Source organism: Thalassophryne amazonica, chromosome 14, assembly GCF_902500255.1.
Source record: "Thalassophryne amazonica chromosome 14, fThaAma1.1, whole genome shotgun sequence".
In the NCBI taxonomy this organism is placed as follows: domain Eukaryota; kingdom Metazoa; phylum Chordata; class Actinopteri; order Batrachoidiformes; family Batrachoididae; genus Thalassophryne; species Thalassophryne amazonica.
The window spans coordinates 85214441-85232452 of NC_047116.1; the positions used below are offsets into that span (position 1 = coordinate 85214441).

General features: G+C 40.3%; 1 protein-coding gene across 1 annotated transcript in view; it reads right to left on the reverse strand.

Annotated features, from left to right (window-relative positions):
• tmprss3a (transmembrane serine protease 3a) overlaps positions 1-17745 on the reverse strand; it is a 30763-nt gene extending 13018 nt beyond the window's left edge. The window contains exons 1-4 of the mRNA XM_034186302.1: positions 17516-17745; positions 14403-14516; positions 7658-7774; positions 6737-6860 (exon numbers count right to left, since the gene is read on the reverse strand). Coding sequence (XP_034042193.1) covers positions 6737-6860; positions 7658-7774; positions 14403-14516; positions 17516-17711 — 551 coding nt within the window. The 5' untranslated portion in view covers positions 17712-17745. The remainder of the gene's footprint in view (positions 1-6736; positions 6861-7657; positions 7775-14402; positions 14517-17515) is intronic.
• Between the last annotated feature and the right edge of the window lie 267 nt (positions 17746-18012).

Genomic DNA, 18012 nt, shown 5'->3' on the forward strand with positions numbered 1-18012 from the left:
CTTGTTTTTAGGAATGTAACCACTCTGAAACAAACGCTTTTCTCATTTAATTGATTTCTGAGCAAAGGCGCTACATGTGTTTCACCCTATATGTGTATTTTTGTTTTCCTTTATAAAAAGTTCCTTTGAAGAGTAATGCGGTGCATCCAGAAAATATTCACAGCGCTTCACTTTTTATACATTTTGTTATGTTACAGTCTTATTCCAAAATGGATGAAATTCCTTTTTTTTTTCCTTAAAATTCTGCACACAATGGCCCATAATGACAATGTGAAAAAGTTTTTTTGTTGTTGAGATTTCTGCAAATTAAACAAACAAACAAACAAACAAACAAAAAACAACTAAGAAATCACATGTCACTTAGCCTACTAGCTATAATTTAATTTTACTACTAGTCTACAGACTAGGTATATGTATACTACAATCTTCTCCTGTATTAATATTTAGGTTTTAGAAGCCTACTCCTATAATATTATATAACTATATTTCTTGTATATGTTGTTTATTACCCTTATTGTGTAAATATCACTTATATACATGATGTCCATTTTCTTGTGCTGCTTAGGTGGGTAGGGAGAGTTCCCATGGGATAAAAATGCTTTTCAACCTACCATCCCTGGTTCTCAAGACCAGGCACCTACAGTCCTGGTGTTTTGGTGGCTTTCCTCACTCTTCACCTTCTTATACAGTCGCTCATTTTGAGAACTATCTACTCCACACAGATTTACCATAGAGTGCAATACTGTTTGTATTTCTTCACAATTCATGTAAATAATGTCTAAGACATAGTCAGTGTCTTGGGAACGTCAGAGGTGTCAAGTAACGAAGTACAAATACTTCGTTACTGTACTTAAGTACACTTTTTAGGTATCTATACTTTACTCCATTACTTATTTTTCTGCCTACTTCTGACTTCTACTTATTACATTTTCACACAAGTATCTGTACTTTCTATTCCTTACATTTTTAAAACAAACAGCCTCGTTACTCTTGGCTTCAGCGCCGGTGGATGTGCGCTGACGCCTCAGCGCACATCCACCGGAAGCCCGAGGCGTCAGCGCAGTTCCACTGGCGCGGCTTCACCGAGGCCCGAGGTGCCAGCGCAGTTCTACCGGCGTGGCTTTACCGAGGTGCCAGCGCGGATTTATCTGACCATGGGTCCGAAGAAGGCACTGACGGCGGAGGAGGGAGACGATATCAAGAAGTCCCTGGACTTTTTGTCTGAGGAAATCTCTGTTGTTAAAATGCAGCAGAAATCCATTATGGAGCTGGTGGAAGAAGTGAAGGCTCTCCAGATCCAGAATGCCGAGAAAGACCGGCGTCTGGTGCACCTGGAGAACCGTGTTGCGGAGTTGGAACAGTACACAAGGATGAACGACGTTTTTATTACAGGAATTCATATTAAACCTCAATCCTACGCATGGGCAGTGTCAGAAGACAGCGGAGGGGAGGCCAGTGAGCAGGAGGCCAGCTCAGTGGAACAACAGGTGGCTGACTTCCTGCAATCTAAAGGTATTCAAATGGACTGTAATAACATTGAAGCGTGCCACCCCCTGCCCAGGAGAGAGGATGGAGACAAGCGAGCAGTTATAATGAGGTTTGTCAACAGAAAACATAAAATGGCATCGTTAAAACGGACGGAAACTTAAAGGAACAAACGTATTCATCAATGAACATCTAACCAAAAGAAACGCAGACATCGCCAGGAAAGCTCGTCTCTTAAAAAAGCAGGGAAAAATTCAACAGACATGGACATCCAACTGCAAAACATTCATCAAACTGAACGGAACACCAGAACAAGCGAAGGTTATGGTAATCAGGAACATCGAGGAACTGGACAAATATGACCAGTAAGGTATGAGGACACAAACACATCACAACACCATGACACAGACCAGAGGAACCTATTCATCTACTACATCATCTACATCTGGAGACAAGAAGGATATAACTCACAGGATTGCTGATCATGGAAAACTAGAACTGAGAACATTTAAATACACAGACCACAATGTACTGGACTTGGAGCACGATATAGACCCGGACAATAATTTCTTCTCAAATATCAATGACAGTTGTTGCTATTATACAGATGAACAGTTTAATCGGATCATTAAAACAGATAACAAATTATCAATAATCCATTTCAACAGCAGAAGTCTGTATGCAAACTTTAACAACATTAAAGAATAAAGTCAATTTAAAAAAAATATTTAACATAATTGCTATATCAGAAACATGGATCAATGAAGATAAAGGAATGGATTTTGAACCAATCGAAGCAGTGGTTCGCAGATTGAAGCAATGCTTCGACCTATTGTTTCGTTTATTCTTTCTTTCTTTCGCTTAATTTTCCCCCGCTAAAACCCTAAAGAGCATACTTCTGTGAGTATTATTTACCTTTTCTATGTTAAACCAACCTGTTATGGTCTTCTGAAACAGTTGATAGATGTATTTTATAACTTAAAAACAGGAGCGACGCTAACGCGTTAGCATGTCTATGGCATTTTCAATGTTAAAAGTTCGGGTGCATTTATTTTCAAATTGTAATATTTCTTAAATTTATTTTTGTTTATATATTAATAATCTAATGATAATTATTATATACAATTTCAGAGAAAGAGACAAAAAGAACCTGAATAGAAACACAACAGAAAATAAAATATAAAAGCAACTAACAATGAACATACATACATACAGAAATAAATAAGTGTTTCCTGTGAACACCTAGTGACTCTTCCACCTCCATTTCATCCCTGTTTTATTTAAGTTTAATGACAGTTTGTTTCGGTCAAACCATATTTTCAATGTGTTAATTTCTTCAGTGATTTCCTCCAGAACTATCTGCTAAACTAGAAAACTACTGCATCCTAGTAAGAGCAGAATACTACTGGAATTAATGTGAATAAGGAAAGTTGTTTTTTTTTTTTCTCACTAAATGGACGCTACACTCACTGCAGTTTATTGTCTGGAATAGTCCCAGATTGCATTTCAGAGCTTCTAGAATTGAAACATTTTCGTGCAGGTGGTGTTGGGGAGTAATTTTGGGTTTGGGGTCTTGGGCCACATGTAGAACGAATCAGTTTTTAAATTAAGCTTTCAATTCATATAGTGGCATCTACCTTTTTTTTTTTTTTTTTTTTTTTTTTTAAAGGTTACTTTATACTTTTATACTTTAAGTAGGTTTTGGAGCACATACTTTTTCACTTTTACTTGAGTAAAGAGGTCAAATTGATACTTCAACTTTTACCAGAGTGTTTTTAAACTGCAGTATCTATACTTCTACTTAAGTAACAAATGTGTGTACTTTTGACACCACTGGGGAACGTTCACGTATCCATCCCCTGACTTGTCCGAAGAAAACTGTATATAAAAGTGATGGTTTACATGTGCTATACTAAAGGGGGCACTTAATTTATTCACACCATCATTTTGGCTTTTAGATTTTAGTTTTTTTAATTCATGATGTAGCGATTACCTTTCACTGAGTTTAAAGAGCATGATTTTAGGAATTCTAATATACAAGGCCTGAATTTTTGTTCTGTTTTTTGATGTCTTAATAAAAATCTAACATGTAAAGGGTCAAGGGGGCAAACACTTTTTCACAGCAATGTAAGTGGCTCTATTCTACTCTATTCTACTCTTGTATTCTACTCTTTTTTTTGTTGTTTAGATATTTAGATATACCTTAGTATACACTACTAGAGTTCTACCTCAGAATTAGAATGTATTATAGAAGACATACCTTACTGAATTTTCACATACATAAGTATTCACAGCCTTTGCCATGAAGCTCAAAATTGAGCTCAGGTGCATCCTGTTTCCACTGATCATCCTTGAGATGTTTCTACAACTTAATTGGAGTAGATTCAGTTGATTGGACATGATTTGGAAAAGCACACAGCTGTCTACATATAAGGTCCCACAAACCAAGCATGAAGTCAAAGGAATTGTCTGCAGACCTCCGAGACAGGATTGTCTCAAGGCCCAAATCTGGGGAAAGGCACAGAAACATTTCTGCTGCTTTGAAGGTCCCAATGAGCACAGTGGACTCCATCATCCATAAATGGAAGAAGTTCAGATCCACCAGGACTCTTCCTAGAGCTGGTCACCCGTCTAAACTGATCGATCAGGAGAGAAGGGCCTTAGTCAGGGAGGTGACCAAGAACCCGATGGTCACTCTGCCAGAGCTCACCAGCATTCCTCTGTGGAGAGAGGAGAACCTTCCAGAAGGACAACCATCTCTGCAGCAATCCACCAATCAGGCCTGTATGGTAGAGTGGCCAGACAGAAGCCACTCCTTAGTAAAAGGCACACGGCAGCCTGCCTGGAGTTTTCCAAAAGGCACCTGAAGGACTTTCAGACCATGAGAAACAAAATTCACTGGTCTGATGAGACAAAGATTGAACTCTTTGGCATGAATGCCAGGTGTCATGTTTGGAGGAAACCACACACCATCCCTACAGTGAAGCATGGTGTTGGCAGCATCATGCTGTGGGGATGTTTTTCAGCAGCAGAAACTGGGAGACTAGTTGGGATTACGTGCGTCTGAGTCGGATGTGCTTGAGAGCTCGGTCTTGTTGCCCGAGCTCCCCGCATCTGTCTCTGTGAAGGAATGGAGTCAGCATCAAAAGTCTGAACCAACTCTTTCAGTTTTGTTTGAAAATGTTCTTCCAGGTTCATGCAGGAGGGTCTGTTGGTGCGCAAGTGGGTCCCATGTCATGGTGACTTTGTTGGTGAGTCCATTTTTCACATTGTTGTTCCTGAGATGTTTCATGATGATGTGCGCAGAGTTGCTCATGATGACTTTGGTCACTTAGTTGTGAAAAAAATGTTGAAAATGCTGTTTCTACAGGCGTTCAGTTTAGACATTCGTCATATTAAAGGTTCTGATAACTTGTTGGCTGATGCTTTGTCACGTGCGCCAGTTTAAAAAAGGAAAAAGCAAAGTTGCCTTAATTTTTGTGCCTGTCTCTCTTCTGCCTCTCCCCAGTTTCAGGCGCCGGAACTCTGGAGGTGCAGCAGAGGACATGTGTGCTAAGCTTGTGACTTTACCAATTGGTGTCATCTTTAGCCTTGTATAGCTAAGTCTAATTTGATTCCTTGCAAATGGTAGAACTTCTCTTGTTTGATAATGGAAAATGGAAGAAAAAACTTAGTCCTATCAGATTTTAAAGTAGTTTGTAAAGAAAAAAAATGTATAGCTGAATATAGGTAAGCTGTAAATATTGTAATTTTGGTGCAACAAAAAAATATAATGTAGTACTACTAACAAAAAAGAAAAAATTGTGCTGTTTGCAATTGGTTTGGAATGTCCTTAGGTGGACTTCCCTTTTGAAGGGGGAGGGTTCTTGTAGCGGGGCGGGCCCATAATCAGGGGCACCTGGACCCGGTGTCCCTGTCTCTTATTTAAGTGGGCCCAACTAATTCATTTGGTTCTCTCCCTCTCTCTTTCTACGACGTCTCACTGCGCCGACCGGTAACAGAGCGCCTTTTTGCACAGCTGCACATCTTTGCACCTTTTAATTTACTGACTTAAACTATTGTAAATAAATACTTCTATTTTTCTAATCCTCTCGTTTGTGTCTCCTCCTTGTCACTGTCCTCTGAGCCACGGGCACGTGACAAGATGAATGCAGCAATGTACAGAGACATCCTGGATGAAAATGTGCTCCAGAACGCTCTTGACCTCAGACTGGGGCAACAATTCATCTTTCAGCAGGACAATGACCCTAAGCACACAGCCAAGATATCAAAGGAGTGACTTCAGGATAACTCTGTGAATGTCCTTGAGTGCCACAGCCCAGACCTGAATCTTCAATTTTCAATTTCAATTTATTTCCTTTATATAGCGCCAAATCACAACAGAGTTGCCTCAAGGCGCTTCACACAGGTAAGGTCTAACCTTACCAACCCCCAGAGCAACAGTGGTAAGGAAAAACTCCCTCTGAGGAAGAAACCTCAAGCAGACCATACTCAAAGGGGTGACCCTTTGAATCTGATTGAACATATCTGGAGAGATCTGAAAATGACTGTGCATCAACCTGATGGAGCTTGAGAGGTGTTGCAAAGAGGAATGGACAGGCAGGTATGCCAGGCTTGTAGCATCATATTCAAGCTAGGTGCACCAAGCTTGTGGCATCATATTCAAGAAGACTTGAGGCTGTAATTGCTGCCAAAGGTGCATCAAGAAAGTATTGAGCAAAGGGTGTGAATACTTATCTGCATGTGGTTTCTTAGGTTTTAAAATTTTTAATAAATTTACAAAAAAAAAACGTTTTTCATGTTGTCATTATGGGGTTCTGTGAGTAGAATTTTGAGGAAAAATTTGAATAAAACTAACATAAAATGTGGAAAACGTGAAGTGCAGTGAATACTTTCCAGATGCACTGTAAGCTCTGTAAGGGGTGGTGGCCAAGTGGTTAATGCGCTTGGTTTCAGTTCAGAAGGTTCCGGGTTCAAATCCCACCCCTGCCACATTTCTCCATGTAATGTGGAGTTGCGTCAGGAAGGGCATCCGGCGTAAAACTTGTGCCAATTCAACATGCAGATCCACCTTGGATTTGCTGTGGCGACCCCAAGTGCAAACAAGGGAGCAGCCGAAGGGACTTACTTTTACTGTAAGCTCTGTAGCATGACTAGAGACAGTATGTCAACAAAGTGAGGAACAGTGAGAAATGTGAGACAATAGCACACGCAGAAGGTGATGAAAATGTAGATGCAGTGTGGACTGTACCTGGAGTATCCCAGCTGTCTGCAGGCAGAGATGCCCAACATGTTGTTCCAGTCCTCAGAACAGACTGTCCTCCAGATCCCTGCAGTCTGAACCTGCAGCACCGAGCTCTTCCCACTCAGACGCACTGACACAAACGACGCCAACACGTGAGCTACTGAGCATTTTAGAAAGCTTAAAACATGTCCACGTGAGTATTCATGTTCAGCTCAAGAAAACAAACTGAAATTATCTTTGAATATAGAACACAAGGTGGAGCTGATACACTGGGGTCCCTGGTACCTCGAGTAATTTAAAAACACAACCAGTTTCTGCAGTCAGGTCCATAAGTATTTGGACATCAACAGATTTTAATTTTTTTATGTGTGATTTTGTCTCATATGCCAACACAATATAGTTGAAATTTAACCATTGCATGTGCCTGTAGTGTAGAGTTTCAGCTTTAATTCAAAGGGCCGGCAGTGAGTTTTTTTACATGAGTTTTATGACATACTTTCTCCTGTGCTGTATTGAGCAAAGGGTGTGAATACTTAAGCATACATGATTTCACTCACTCATCTTCAACCGCTTATCCAGGATCGGGTTGCAGCACATTTCTGTCATGATTTCTTAGTTTTAGTTTCAGCAAATTTAAAAAAAAAAAAAAAAAAAAAAATATATATATATATATATATATATATATATATATATATATATATATATATATATATATATGTAATCTTTTTTGTGTTGTCATTATGGGGTACTGTGTGTAGAGCTTTGTGGGGAAAAATGAATTTACTCTATTTTGGAATAAGGCTGTAACATAACAAAATGTGGGAAAATTTAACTGACGTGAATACTTTCCAGGTTGCACTGTAAGTACATTTCAAACACACTGTTAGATAAGTGACTTCTTGAAAGAATTGTGTGTGCGTGTCTCACCACAGCCGAGCTCATCCTCGCCATGCTCACAGTCCACCTTGCCATCACACTGATCAAACACGTTGATGCACTGAGACGTTGAGCCGCAATGAAACTTCCCCTCACAGGTCAGACCAACTACAAACACAGAAACAAGATTAACACATATCTCTGACAGTGATCACAACCTACTAATGAAGCATGACTCAAGTTGATTTGGGTCTTGAAGGTGGGTACGTGAAGTAACTGTCCTCTCTGCAAGGATGACCATGTTCATCTACTCCTGGCAGAGCTTGATATGTTCTGCATTGCTGTGGTATAGCCCTCTCTGAGGTCCGCAGACCTGAAAGTGAATGTACTGTTAGTGAACCTGGGAGCTTCTCATTGTGAAGCCTTATTGCCAACCACTAACCCACTGTGTTGCCAATGCTTGTAACATTACAGTATAATGTAAAAGTATTAAGTATTTTATTTTAAATACTGTTTTATATATTGGACACCTTGTTTTCATTCAGGATCATTGGACACCTTGTTTTCATTCAGGATCATGGCCAGTCTTTACTCATTTTGATTGTTCTTAACATTCTTTTTAAGAACGGTAAGCAAATCAGATTTGCCCCCCCCCCCTTTTTTTTTCTTTTTAAAATTGATCTTTAAAATGATCTGATCTGTTAGTAAAGACGCTGATCCAATATGGACCTGTTACACCTCTTGCAGTAAGGGTAGAGATGGAGGTACAGTTGTATGTAAAGGTTTGTGCACCCCTGATGATTTCCATGAGTTTCCTTTATAAATCATTGGTTGTTTGGATCAGCAATTTAAGTTAACTATATCATATAGCAAACAAACACAGTGATATTTGAGAAGTGAAATGAAGTTTCTAGGATTTACAGAAAGTGTGCAATAATTCTTTAAACAAAATTAGGCAGGGGCATAAATTTGGGCACCCCAACAGAAAAAATACATCAATATTTAGTAGATCCTCCTTTTGCAGAATTAACAGCCTCTAAACACTTCCTATAGCTTCCAATGAGAGTCTGGATTCTGGTTGAAGGTATTTTGGACCATTCTTCTTTACAAAACATCTCAGGTTTGTTGGTTTCTGAGCATGGACAGCCCGCTTAAAATCACACCATAGATTTTCAATAATATTCAGGTCTGGGGACTGAGATGGTCATTCCAGAATGTTGTACTTGTTCCTTTCCATGAATGCCTTAGTCGATGTTGAGCAGAGTTTAGGGTTGTTGTCTTGTTGAAAGATCCAGCCCCAGCGTAACTTCAACTTTGTCACTGATTCTTGAACATTGTTCTCAAGAATTTGCTGATATTGACTGGAATCCATGTGACCCTCAGCTTTAACAAGATTCCCAGTACCTGCACTGGCCACACAGCCACACAGCATGATGGAACCACCTCCAAATTTTACTGCAGGTAGCAAGTGTTTTTCTTGGAATGCTGTGTTCTTTTTCTGCCATGCATACTGCCCCTTGTTATGTTCAAATATCTCAATTTTAGTTTCATCAGTCCACAGCACCTTATTCCAAAATGAAGCTGGCTTGTCCAAATGTGCTTTAGCATACCTCAAGTGACTCTGTTTGTGGCATGTACGCAAAAAAGGCTTCCTCTGCATTACTATCTCATCCACCATCTCTTTGTGAAAAGTGCGCTGTATAGTTGAACAATGCACATAGACACTATCTGCAGCAAGATCATGTTGTAGGTCTTTGGAGCAGGTCGGTGGGTTGACTATGACTGTTTCACCATCCTTCGCTTCAGCTTATCTGACATTTTTCTTGGCCTGCCACTTCAGACCTTAACTAGTACTGAGCCTACGGTCTTCCATTTCCTCACTATGTTCCTCCCAGTGGAAACTGACAGCTGAAATCTCTGAGGTAGCTTTTTGTATCCTTCCCCTAAACCATTATGTTGAACAATCTTTGTTTTCAGGTCATTTGAGAGTTGTTTAGAGGGTCCCATGTTGCCACTCATTAGAAGAGATGCAAAGAGGAAAAACATTTGCAAATGGCCACCTTAAATACCCTTTCTCATGATTGGATTCACCTGTGTAAGGAGGTCAAGGGTCAATGAGCTTACCAAACCAATTTTGTGTTCCATTAATTAGTGCTAAATGTATTCAAATAAATAAAATGACAAAGGTTCCCAAATTTATGCATCTGCCTAATTTTGTTTAAATAATTCTTGCACACTTTCTGTAAATACTAGAAACTTCATTTCACTTCTCAAATATCACTGTGTTTGTCTGCTATATGATATATTTAACTGAAATTTCTGATCCAGACAACCAATGATTTATAAAGGAAAATCATGAAAATTATCAGTGATGCCCAAACGTTCACGCACAACTGTATTTGTTGAGGATATGACACATAGTTTGTGAACTAGGGACCACTGGCCTGCTTTCCGAAGAGTTCAAGAACTGGGTTTTTTAAGACCAACACCTTGTCTGACTGTACTCATGGCGAGTGATGGTACGGTTCTTACAGGTGACTCTGCTGTTCCGTTCCAATGGGCAGTCTACTTTCAGCAGTAATGTACAGCAGCGGTTCGCAACCCGATCCTCAAGAACCACCTAACCTACACATTTTCCACCTCTCACTGCTCTGCCACAAGCTGATTAGCTCATTCAGGTTTCTGTCAGTAGCTGATTGGCTGAGCACACCTTATCAGGGAAGAAAGGTTCAATGACCTCGACTTTGTCATCAATGCTGCTGTGCGCTTTGTGGAGTGAGTAGACACCCTTATTATGGCACATGGGAGGTGGCATGAAGAGCTGGAGTGTTTGGGTTTGTGATTATCCTGGATCACGACCGACATCCAGGCTTTTGTTGACTGAGTGAGAGTGAAAGCGAGCTTGGAATGATAACAGCAGCAGGACTCTCTTACGAGACCTGGTTCACTCGAGTAAAATGATCAGATGTCACTACACAGATGATTCACGACATCAAACAAAGGGCCCGTTGCTGCTTTTGAATTATGCATTCAAAGCAATTGTCCTGTTTCCACGTCCACTCAGACCACCTTTATGCCCCGTCTGTTTTATTCTCTATTCTGTGTTGTATCCAGTGCTTGAACTCTGGTATAACACACCCAGGTCCAGATTGACTTGATTCTATCGTGTTGGTTTCCACTTTCATCCAACGTGTTCTTCTGCAGTTGGTGTAACTTTAGTAGCTGACCTCTTTGATTTCAGCTCCATGTTGAGTCAGATAATCATCTCATCTTGCACTCCTGTGAGCTGTGATCTGCTTCCAACAGCAAACCAACACCACTTGACATCATTTACAACCCAACGCTGTTTGGGTGAGTAGATCCTGTGGTACTCACTCTATCCACAGCCATCCAAAAAGTTGATAGAAGCTGTTTTTTGAGAGCACCAGCCATTTCCTACATTTTTACCAGCTTTAACATGGTCCATGTGAGAAGTCAGAAAAAGCCCTTTTTTACTGTTCTACCAAAAAAAATTAATGTTTGTATACTCAGTTATACCCAAATTCTTCTGGATAAATTGGGCTGATAATTTTTTAAACAACCCTGTTAATGAAACAAAAAAAATCAAAAGTGCTCAGTGTGCAACACCACAATAAACTATCAGGCATGTAGAGAAAATGTTGCATGGGTTTGTTTTTTTTCTTAAAATACAGTCAAGTTCGTGAACAAAAATATCTGACTTCTGTCATTGATCATTGACCAATCATAATGAAGTCCCTTCTTCTCATCCACAAGCCCAATGGTCCTGCCAAGATTGATCAAAATAACATCAATCATTCTTAAGACATCTTGCTAACATTCATACATACAGTACAAACACAGTTACACCAAGATTGATCACAAGCGCGGATGCCTCCAGTAGACTTGTAGAAATTATTTTTGTCTTCTTTGGTTGAGTGAGCTGTGGCTGACATCTGACTTGTCAGGTCAGTCGCAGCGTGTCTGCAACAGCAACAACAATGCTACATCTGATTTTAACACAGTAAAGTATGAGGTACCTCAAGGTTCTGTTCTAGGTCCACTGTTGTGCTGTATGTAACACTTATTGGTCAGATTCGACATAACCATGGGATCGAATTTCATTCTTACCCTGATGATCTACTGATGTACATGCCCATTTGTGCAGGTAATGTCTCTCAAAACTGAAGGGTTGCTTGGCTGCAGTGAAAAGGTAAATGTCTTCTAGTTTTCTACTTTGAAACCGAGATGATTGTTGTTGGCCCTGCTACACAGAGACATATTCACGTCCAGTTAATCCTGTCACTGGAGGATTGTGTGATTCAATAAAGTTAAAATATTGGGGTGATTTTCGATTCAGTGTGGTCTTTTGATCTGTGTATTAGAGAGGTGGCCAAGACTGCCCACTTACATTTGCATAACACTGCAATAACTTAGACCCATTATATCTATGGCAGATGCTAAAACCCTCACACATGCTTTTGTGCACTCCAGAATCTGGCTCATGTGAGATCCCTCGAGTGGGTTCAAATAGAGGGGAAAAATGCTGTCAATAGGTGGGGCATGACTGCTATTAAGGGGAATTTAATATCTGGCTCTACATCTGCTCTGTGTACACCACTGATATGACTCAGTGAATGGTCAGTATAGTGGATTCTCCATAAATACCACAGAGTCGCCCCCCCACCCTCCAAAAAACACTACATTCATATATTATGTTGCAGACAGTAGAACCAGATGTTCTTTTGATTTCAGTGAGGCGATGATGGTAAAACTCTACCACTGCTTGGCTGTAAGAGCAACACCACACACAGCGATGGTATGTCTCATTAGAAGCTTAAAATGTTCAACTTTTTCTGCTTGCCACATTGACCAGGACAAAGACGATCGGGGACTTGTCAGTATCTTGTTCCTGCATGCCAGATTCAAGATAATTACTTGGAAAATACCATTTCATGCAGGGGGTTAGCTTCATTCCTTTCTCACATACAGAGATAGAAGACTTTGCCTAAACGTCTAGTAAGAAATCAGACATTTTCTATGTCCTTTGTTAGAGAATTGGGGATCTCAGAAGAGCCTAACTGATCGCTGTAATGTACTATTTTTTGGTTTACCACATAAGAGTACGAGAACGCTTTAGACGATTCAACATACAGCTGATAGAGTTTTAATCTAGAACTAGGCCTGTTATGTCATAGCATTATTGGCCTTTTGTCATTGGCTTCCTGAGAATATGACATCAAATTTTAAAGGTGTACTCCATTCAAATTTTTCACAAAGTTGACAGAAGTTACTTTGTGATATAAACTACCTTTATTTCTGTAGAATATCACAAAAATTGCAGCTAATTTTATTGCTTTGGCCACTCACGCTAGAGCACGGGTCTTTAGCCGACTGGTTAAAGTGGCCACCTCCTATGTTAGAGATCAAGAGTTTGCATCCTGACGGGGGCGAGTGGGAGGAATCAGAATCACAACACAACAAAGAGAAAGCCTCTGAATTCTGCCTTACATCTCCGAAAACACGTTTACTAAAGAGACGATAAAACATTTCTCTCCCACTGACTCATTTTGTCAAACAAAAAGTTAAAACTTTGCAGCTCACGGTAGTTGTGACAACTGACAGACGTGAAGGTTGTCTTCAGTGTCCAGCAGATATCTCACAAAATATTATTGTGAAATATGTCCAGATTTTACCAGTAGTTCTTCCCAACAGGATCTATGATGGAATATGTTTAGTAATGGGGTCCGTCGCTGTCTTCTTGATTTCATTCAACACCTGATTTTTGTTTCAATTTCAGTCATATTTGAAGGACTACTGCACTTCTTCAGCTCTATGACGTTAACACTAGCATATGTAGCAATGTAGCATAGCAGTGCTATTTGACCCTTGAATGGCATGCTGGGAAACTGAGTTTTGCTGTGTTTTTTCTTGCTTATGTAGTGGCTGTATGCTTTTTTCTGCATTTTCCCTCGGGACATGAACTCACGATCTCCAACATAGGAGGCAGACACTCTAACCAGAAGGCTAAAACCCGGCCTCTGCCCCTGTGGCCAGAGTCCTACTAGCTGTTGGGGAGTGTGGTTTACTAACTACTAATGCACAGCGCCTCCTGGTGGCCTCCGTCACACATGTGAGACAGTGATCCAGTATCACAGAGGTGCTGCAGCCAGCTCACTGTGATAACGCTGGGGACTTTTTTAGGTCTATCATTGCATTTTCAGTTGGGCAGTGGGCGGGGCACTCTTGGATGATGTGGGCGGGGCACTGCTGGATGATGTGCTGTGCAGTCTGTTATGCAGATTTGGATATGCAGGCTACAGATGGTCACAGCCCAAAACAAGAGCATGCTGTGCTTTGTGGCATCATGCAGCTGTATTTTAACTCACGTGGGTCAAAATCCTAAATTGCTTCCAAGGAATTATAAGGAATTATGGTGGTAGAAACCTGAGAAAGTCTAACATCTGAGTTGTAAATTTCAGATAGTCAATGACTGGAAAGGATTTTGTTGAAAATGACTTGGTCTGCATTAACTTTGTCTTCAAAAACTTGACAGGCTCTATGGCCCCAATCAAAGCAGAAGTCTGTGTTTTAGCAGCATATTCTAACATACCGGTCAGCTAACACGCTGAAAAGGGAGTCGCTGTCCTGATGCCTTCTGACCAAACTGTGCAGAGTCTAAATTATATAACAGGTCAGGGCTGCTTTAAATATTGATGCCGCAAAGTCACTCAATGGTACAATGGCTCCTTTATAGCCAAAAGAACAACGTCCACACGGCGCTCTCTGAGGTCCTCACCTCCAAGGCCGATGCCCAGCACCAGAATGAAGACCAGCAACACGACTGACGTGAAGAGCAGCTCGATGTGATGCGACAGCAGTTTGCTCTTCCAGCTCACCTCCAAATCATCTTCTGCTGAGACACAAAGAGATCATCAACATCTGCACTGTTCGAATTTTGTACATAAGCTGTCAAAATGTTGAACGAAGACAAGATTTTGGTGCGTTTTTGAGAATTTTTTACACCAGACAGATTTACTGTTCAGTACCAAACTCTTTGTATTTGTTAATAAATTTTGGAAATGAAGTCCAAGATGTATTCAGTGACTTGGAAATGCTCATGTATCCAATTGTGGTGACTTGTCTAAGAAAACTGGCTGTAAAAGTGATTATATTTATTAGCCACAAACTTTAATTTGTGATTGTCACATTTATTATGGGCTTTGAAAACGGAAGTTCTCTGTACATTGGCTATAACTCCCACACTTGGGTTTATAAGTGTTTGAAGAGTGACATTTTTGTAGTTTTGCTTCTATACACCAACACAGTTGAGTTAAAATAATCAAAACATGTTTGTAGTGTTGTTGGCTTTTGTTCAGTGTTAATGCTGGTGTTCAACTGCAGATCGGGAGCATCTTAGGGATTAAGGTCTTTGCTCAAGGGACCTCAGTGATTTTTCCAGTCTGAAGGGGAATCAAGCTGAGGAAGAAACCTCAAGCAGAGCAGATTCAGTGGGGTGTCCATCTGCTTCGGCCATACTAACAAAATAAACTAAAAGCACAATAAAGAATTGCCAGAACATATATTAACAGTAACAGTAAGTATGTTGTCCAGTTTTCACAATGATTGATGGTTGAAAAGCAAACAGGAAGGTGATTAAATTCCCAGTAAAAATGGACTGAACTTAGTGATTCTGTGATTGTAATGATGATGGACCAGTCATTGAAATAAAATACTCTTCTCACTCACCCTCAACCAATGCTCCCATATCCCATGAGCAAGTTCTGGAGTTCAAAAGTTCCAGTATAGACCGCACATGTCTGAATGCAGAAGAGTGACTTTCAGACATTATGTAACACAAGTTCATCCCAACTCAACTGACATTCCTGCATTCTGTCAGTTGGGATCCAGCTCCCTCCATATGGATGGATGGAGGATAACTACATGCATAAGCTAACAATATCATCCTATCATGTTCTGAGATTGATAACCGCAACAGTTTCGCATGTACAAAGTCGAGTGAGGATGAGAAATCCTAAAGTGACATCCAGTAACATAACATCGGTAAACTCTCTGCAAGATGAATGATTTTGAAAAAAATTAAAGTGGGGACCTCATTAAAACACTGGAGTGTGACTCAGAAGAAGGCAGTGATGAGGAATATTCACTTTGTGGGGTTCACATTAAGAATTTGTTGATTTAAGTCATGTTGATTTTGATTTTCTGTTCTGTCAAAAACTCTGTGTAATGAATCTTTGACAAGAAAAACTCTGATCTCTGCATTCATCTTAACATGTTCTTCAAGATCACTAAAGAAGAGGTGTAAGTGTAAATGGTTTTGTAATTATTAATGAACCCAAACTGTGCAGGAACTTGAAAAATAAATAACATTTGGAAAATCTTAGACAAATAGTAAAATACAGTGATGGTGGGTGGATGGATGGATGGATGGATGGATGGATAGATGGATGGATGGATGGATAGATAGATAGATAGATAGATAGATAGATAGATAGATAGATAGATAGATAGATAGATAGATAGATAGATAGATAGATAGATAGATAGATAGATAGATAGATAGATAGATAGATAGATAGACTAATCCATCCATCACTGAGTTAACATTGTAACTCAAAAACAATAAATACTTTCATGTTTTAATTCACCATATTAAAAGGACATATGATGAGGATGAACTCAAAGTTGGGTGAACTCTGATGTAATATTTTAATAAATAACAGAAATGTTGTTTTGTCTGTGTAATAATCCTTAGACATGTCTGCCCATTGGGATTGTTAATGGATGTTGAATGGATTATGGGAAAATCAGGATAAGGTGTGGTTGTCAGACATGCAATTTCTATGCAGAAATGTACTAAATCAGAGATTAAACCCTTATTTTCTGGTTGTCACAGCAGTTAGACTGTAAAATTCAAACATCATAGTCGCAAGTCCACACAACCCTGGAGATGGGATTTTCTATGAATGCAGCTGAAACAGGCATCTTCCTTCTCTCTCAACACAGGTCATTTTAAAGTTGAAATGAGCTTGTTTTCCAAAGCCAAGGTGCTGGGGGCCAAAGCTGCCTCTGAGGGGTAATGAAGGTCTCAGCCTCATTATATCTAAATTCTGGGTCTGTTAGCTGAAGCATAGGTTTTAGCTGCTGGAGACCACATTAGTACCCTCTCTGGTTCTCTGTTTTATTGTTAAATACACTAATGCCTTAGGTGATGTTAGCTCTGACCAGTTGATCATGGTTTTGTTCTCTCTGTCTGAGGTATTGCTGCTGAGACTGCAGAGTTTTGAGAGTCACGTGTGGAGTGAATGGATGGGGTGTGACCTGGACCACTTGGATGACAACTAACTGGATCAACACAGAAAAACAACGACGTCCAGAAGTGCCGCTGCAGGAAGCAAGACTGATGAGGCTGATGCTACATGCTGGAAATCGGTTCAAGGACAGTCTATTACTGTATTGGTGACTGCTGAAACATCCCATCCAAATCAAGATTTTGGACACAGTGGGCTTGGCCTTGAGGTGGACTTTGCACTGTTAGGTACTTTCTTTTGTAACTGTTTCTAACTCTGTAATCTGTTAGAATGACCTAAGCAGTGGGTCACCCCCCCTGAGTCTGGTCTGCTTGAGGTTTCTTCTTTAAAAATGCCAGAGGATATTTTTCCTTACCACTGTCGCCTATGTGCTTGCTCAGGGGGGTTGGTAAAGTTCCACCTTACCCGTGTGAAGTACATTGAGGCACCTTTGTTGTGATTTGATGCAATATAAATAAACTCAATTGAACCAAATTAATGAAGGCAGAAGGTAAAGCAGAAAAGCTGTTCTGAGATCAGTGTCGAATTATTTCAGTTTATGTTTGAACCCACATTCTCTGTTTCATTGACTGACCCTCACCACTCATGAAGGGCTGCACCTTGGTGATCGGCATGCCTGGGCTGGGTGCAGCTGGAACCTCGGGCTCTTCAGGGCTCACAGGACGTTCTTCCTGCTGGGGGGAAGCGATGTAGCTCCCCAGGGGGCTGACGTTGGCTGTGGTGGGGGTTTCAACAGTGGGGAGGTCTTCTTCAGTCAGAGAGACGATGTCGATCATAGAGGCGTCCGGTTCCACCGAAGCCTCTGAATCAGGTGCCTGACGTGGACAGTAAAAATTCAAACTCTTAAAAAAATATCTACTGATGACTTAACAGGAAAAAGTGACAGACATGTATAATATTTCTCCTGTGTTTGAAGTAGAAGTGAGAGCAGTGTTGTTGAAAGAGCATCCTCGGGTTCAAACTTTAAGCGAAAGTGTGAATGTGAGTGCAAATCATATAAAATCAATTGCAGAATTAAGCAGTATGTTATATGTATATGAACTAAATGAAAGTCATCAGAGGTCCGATGTAAACCCT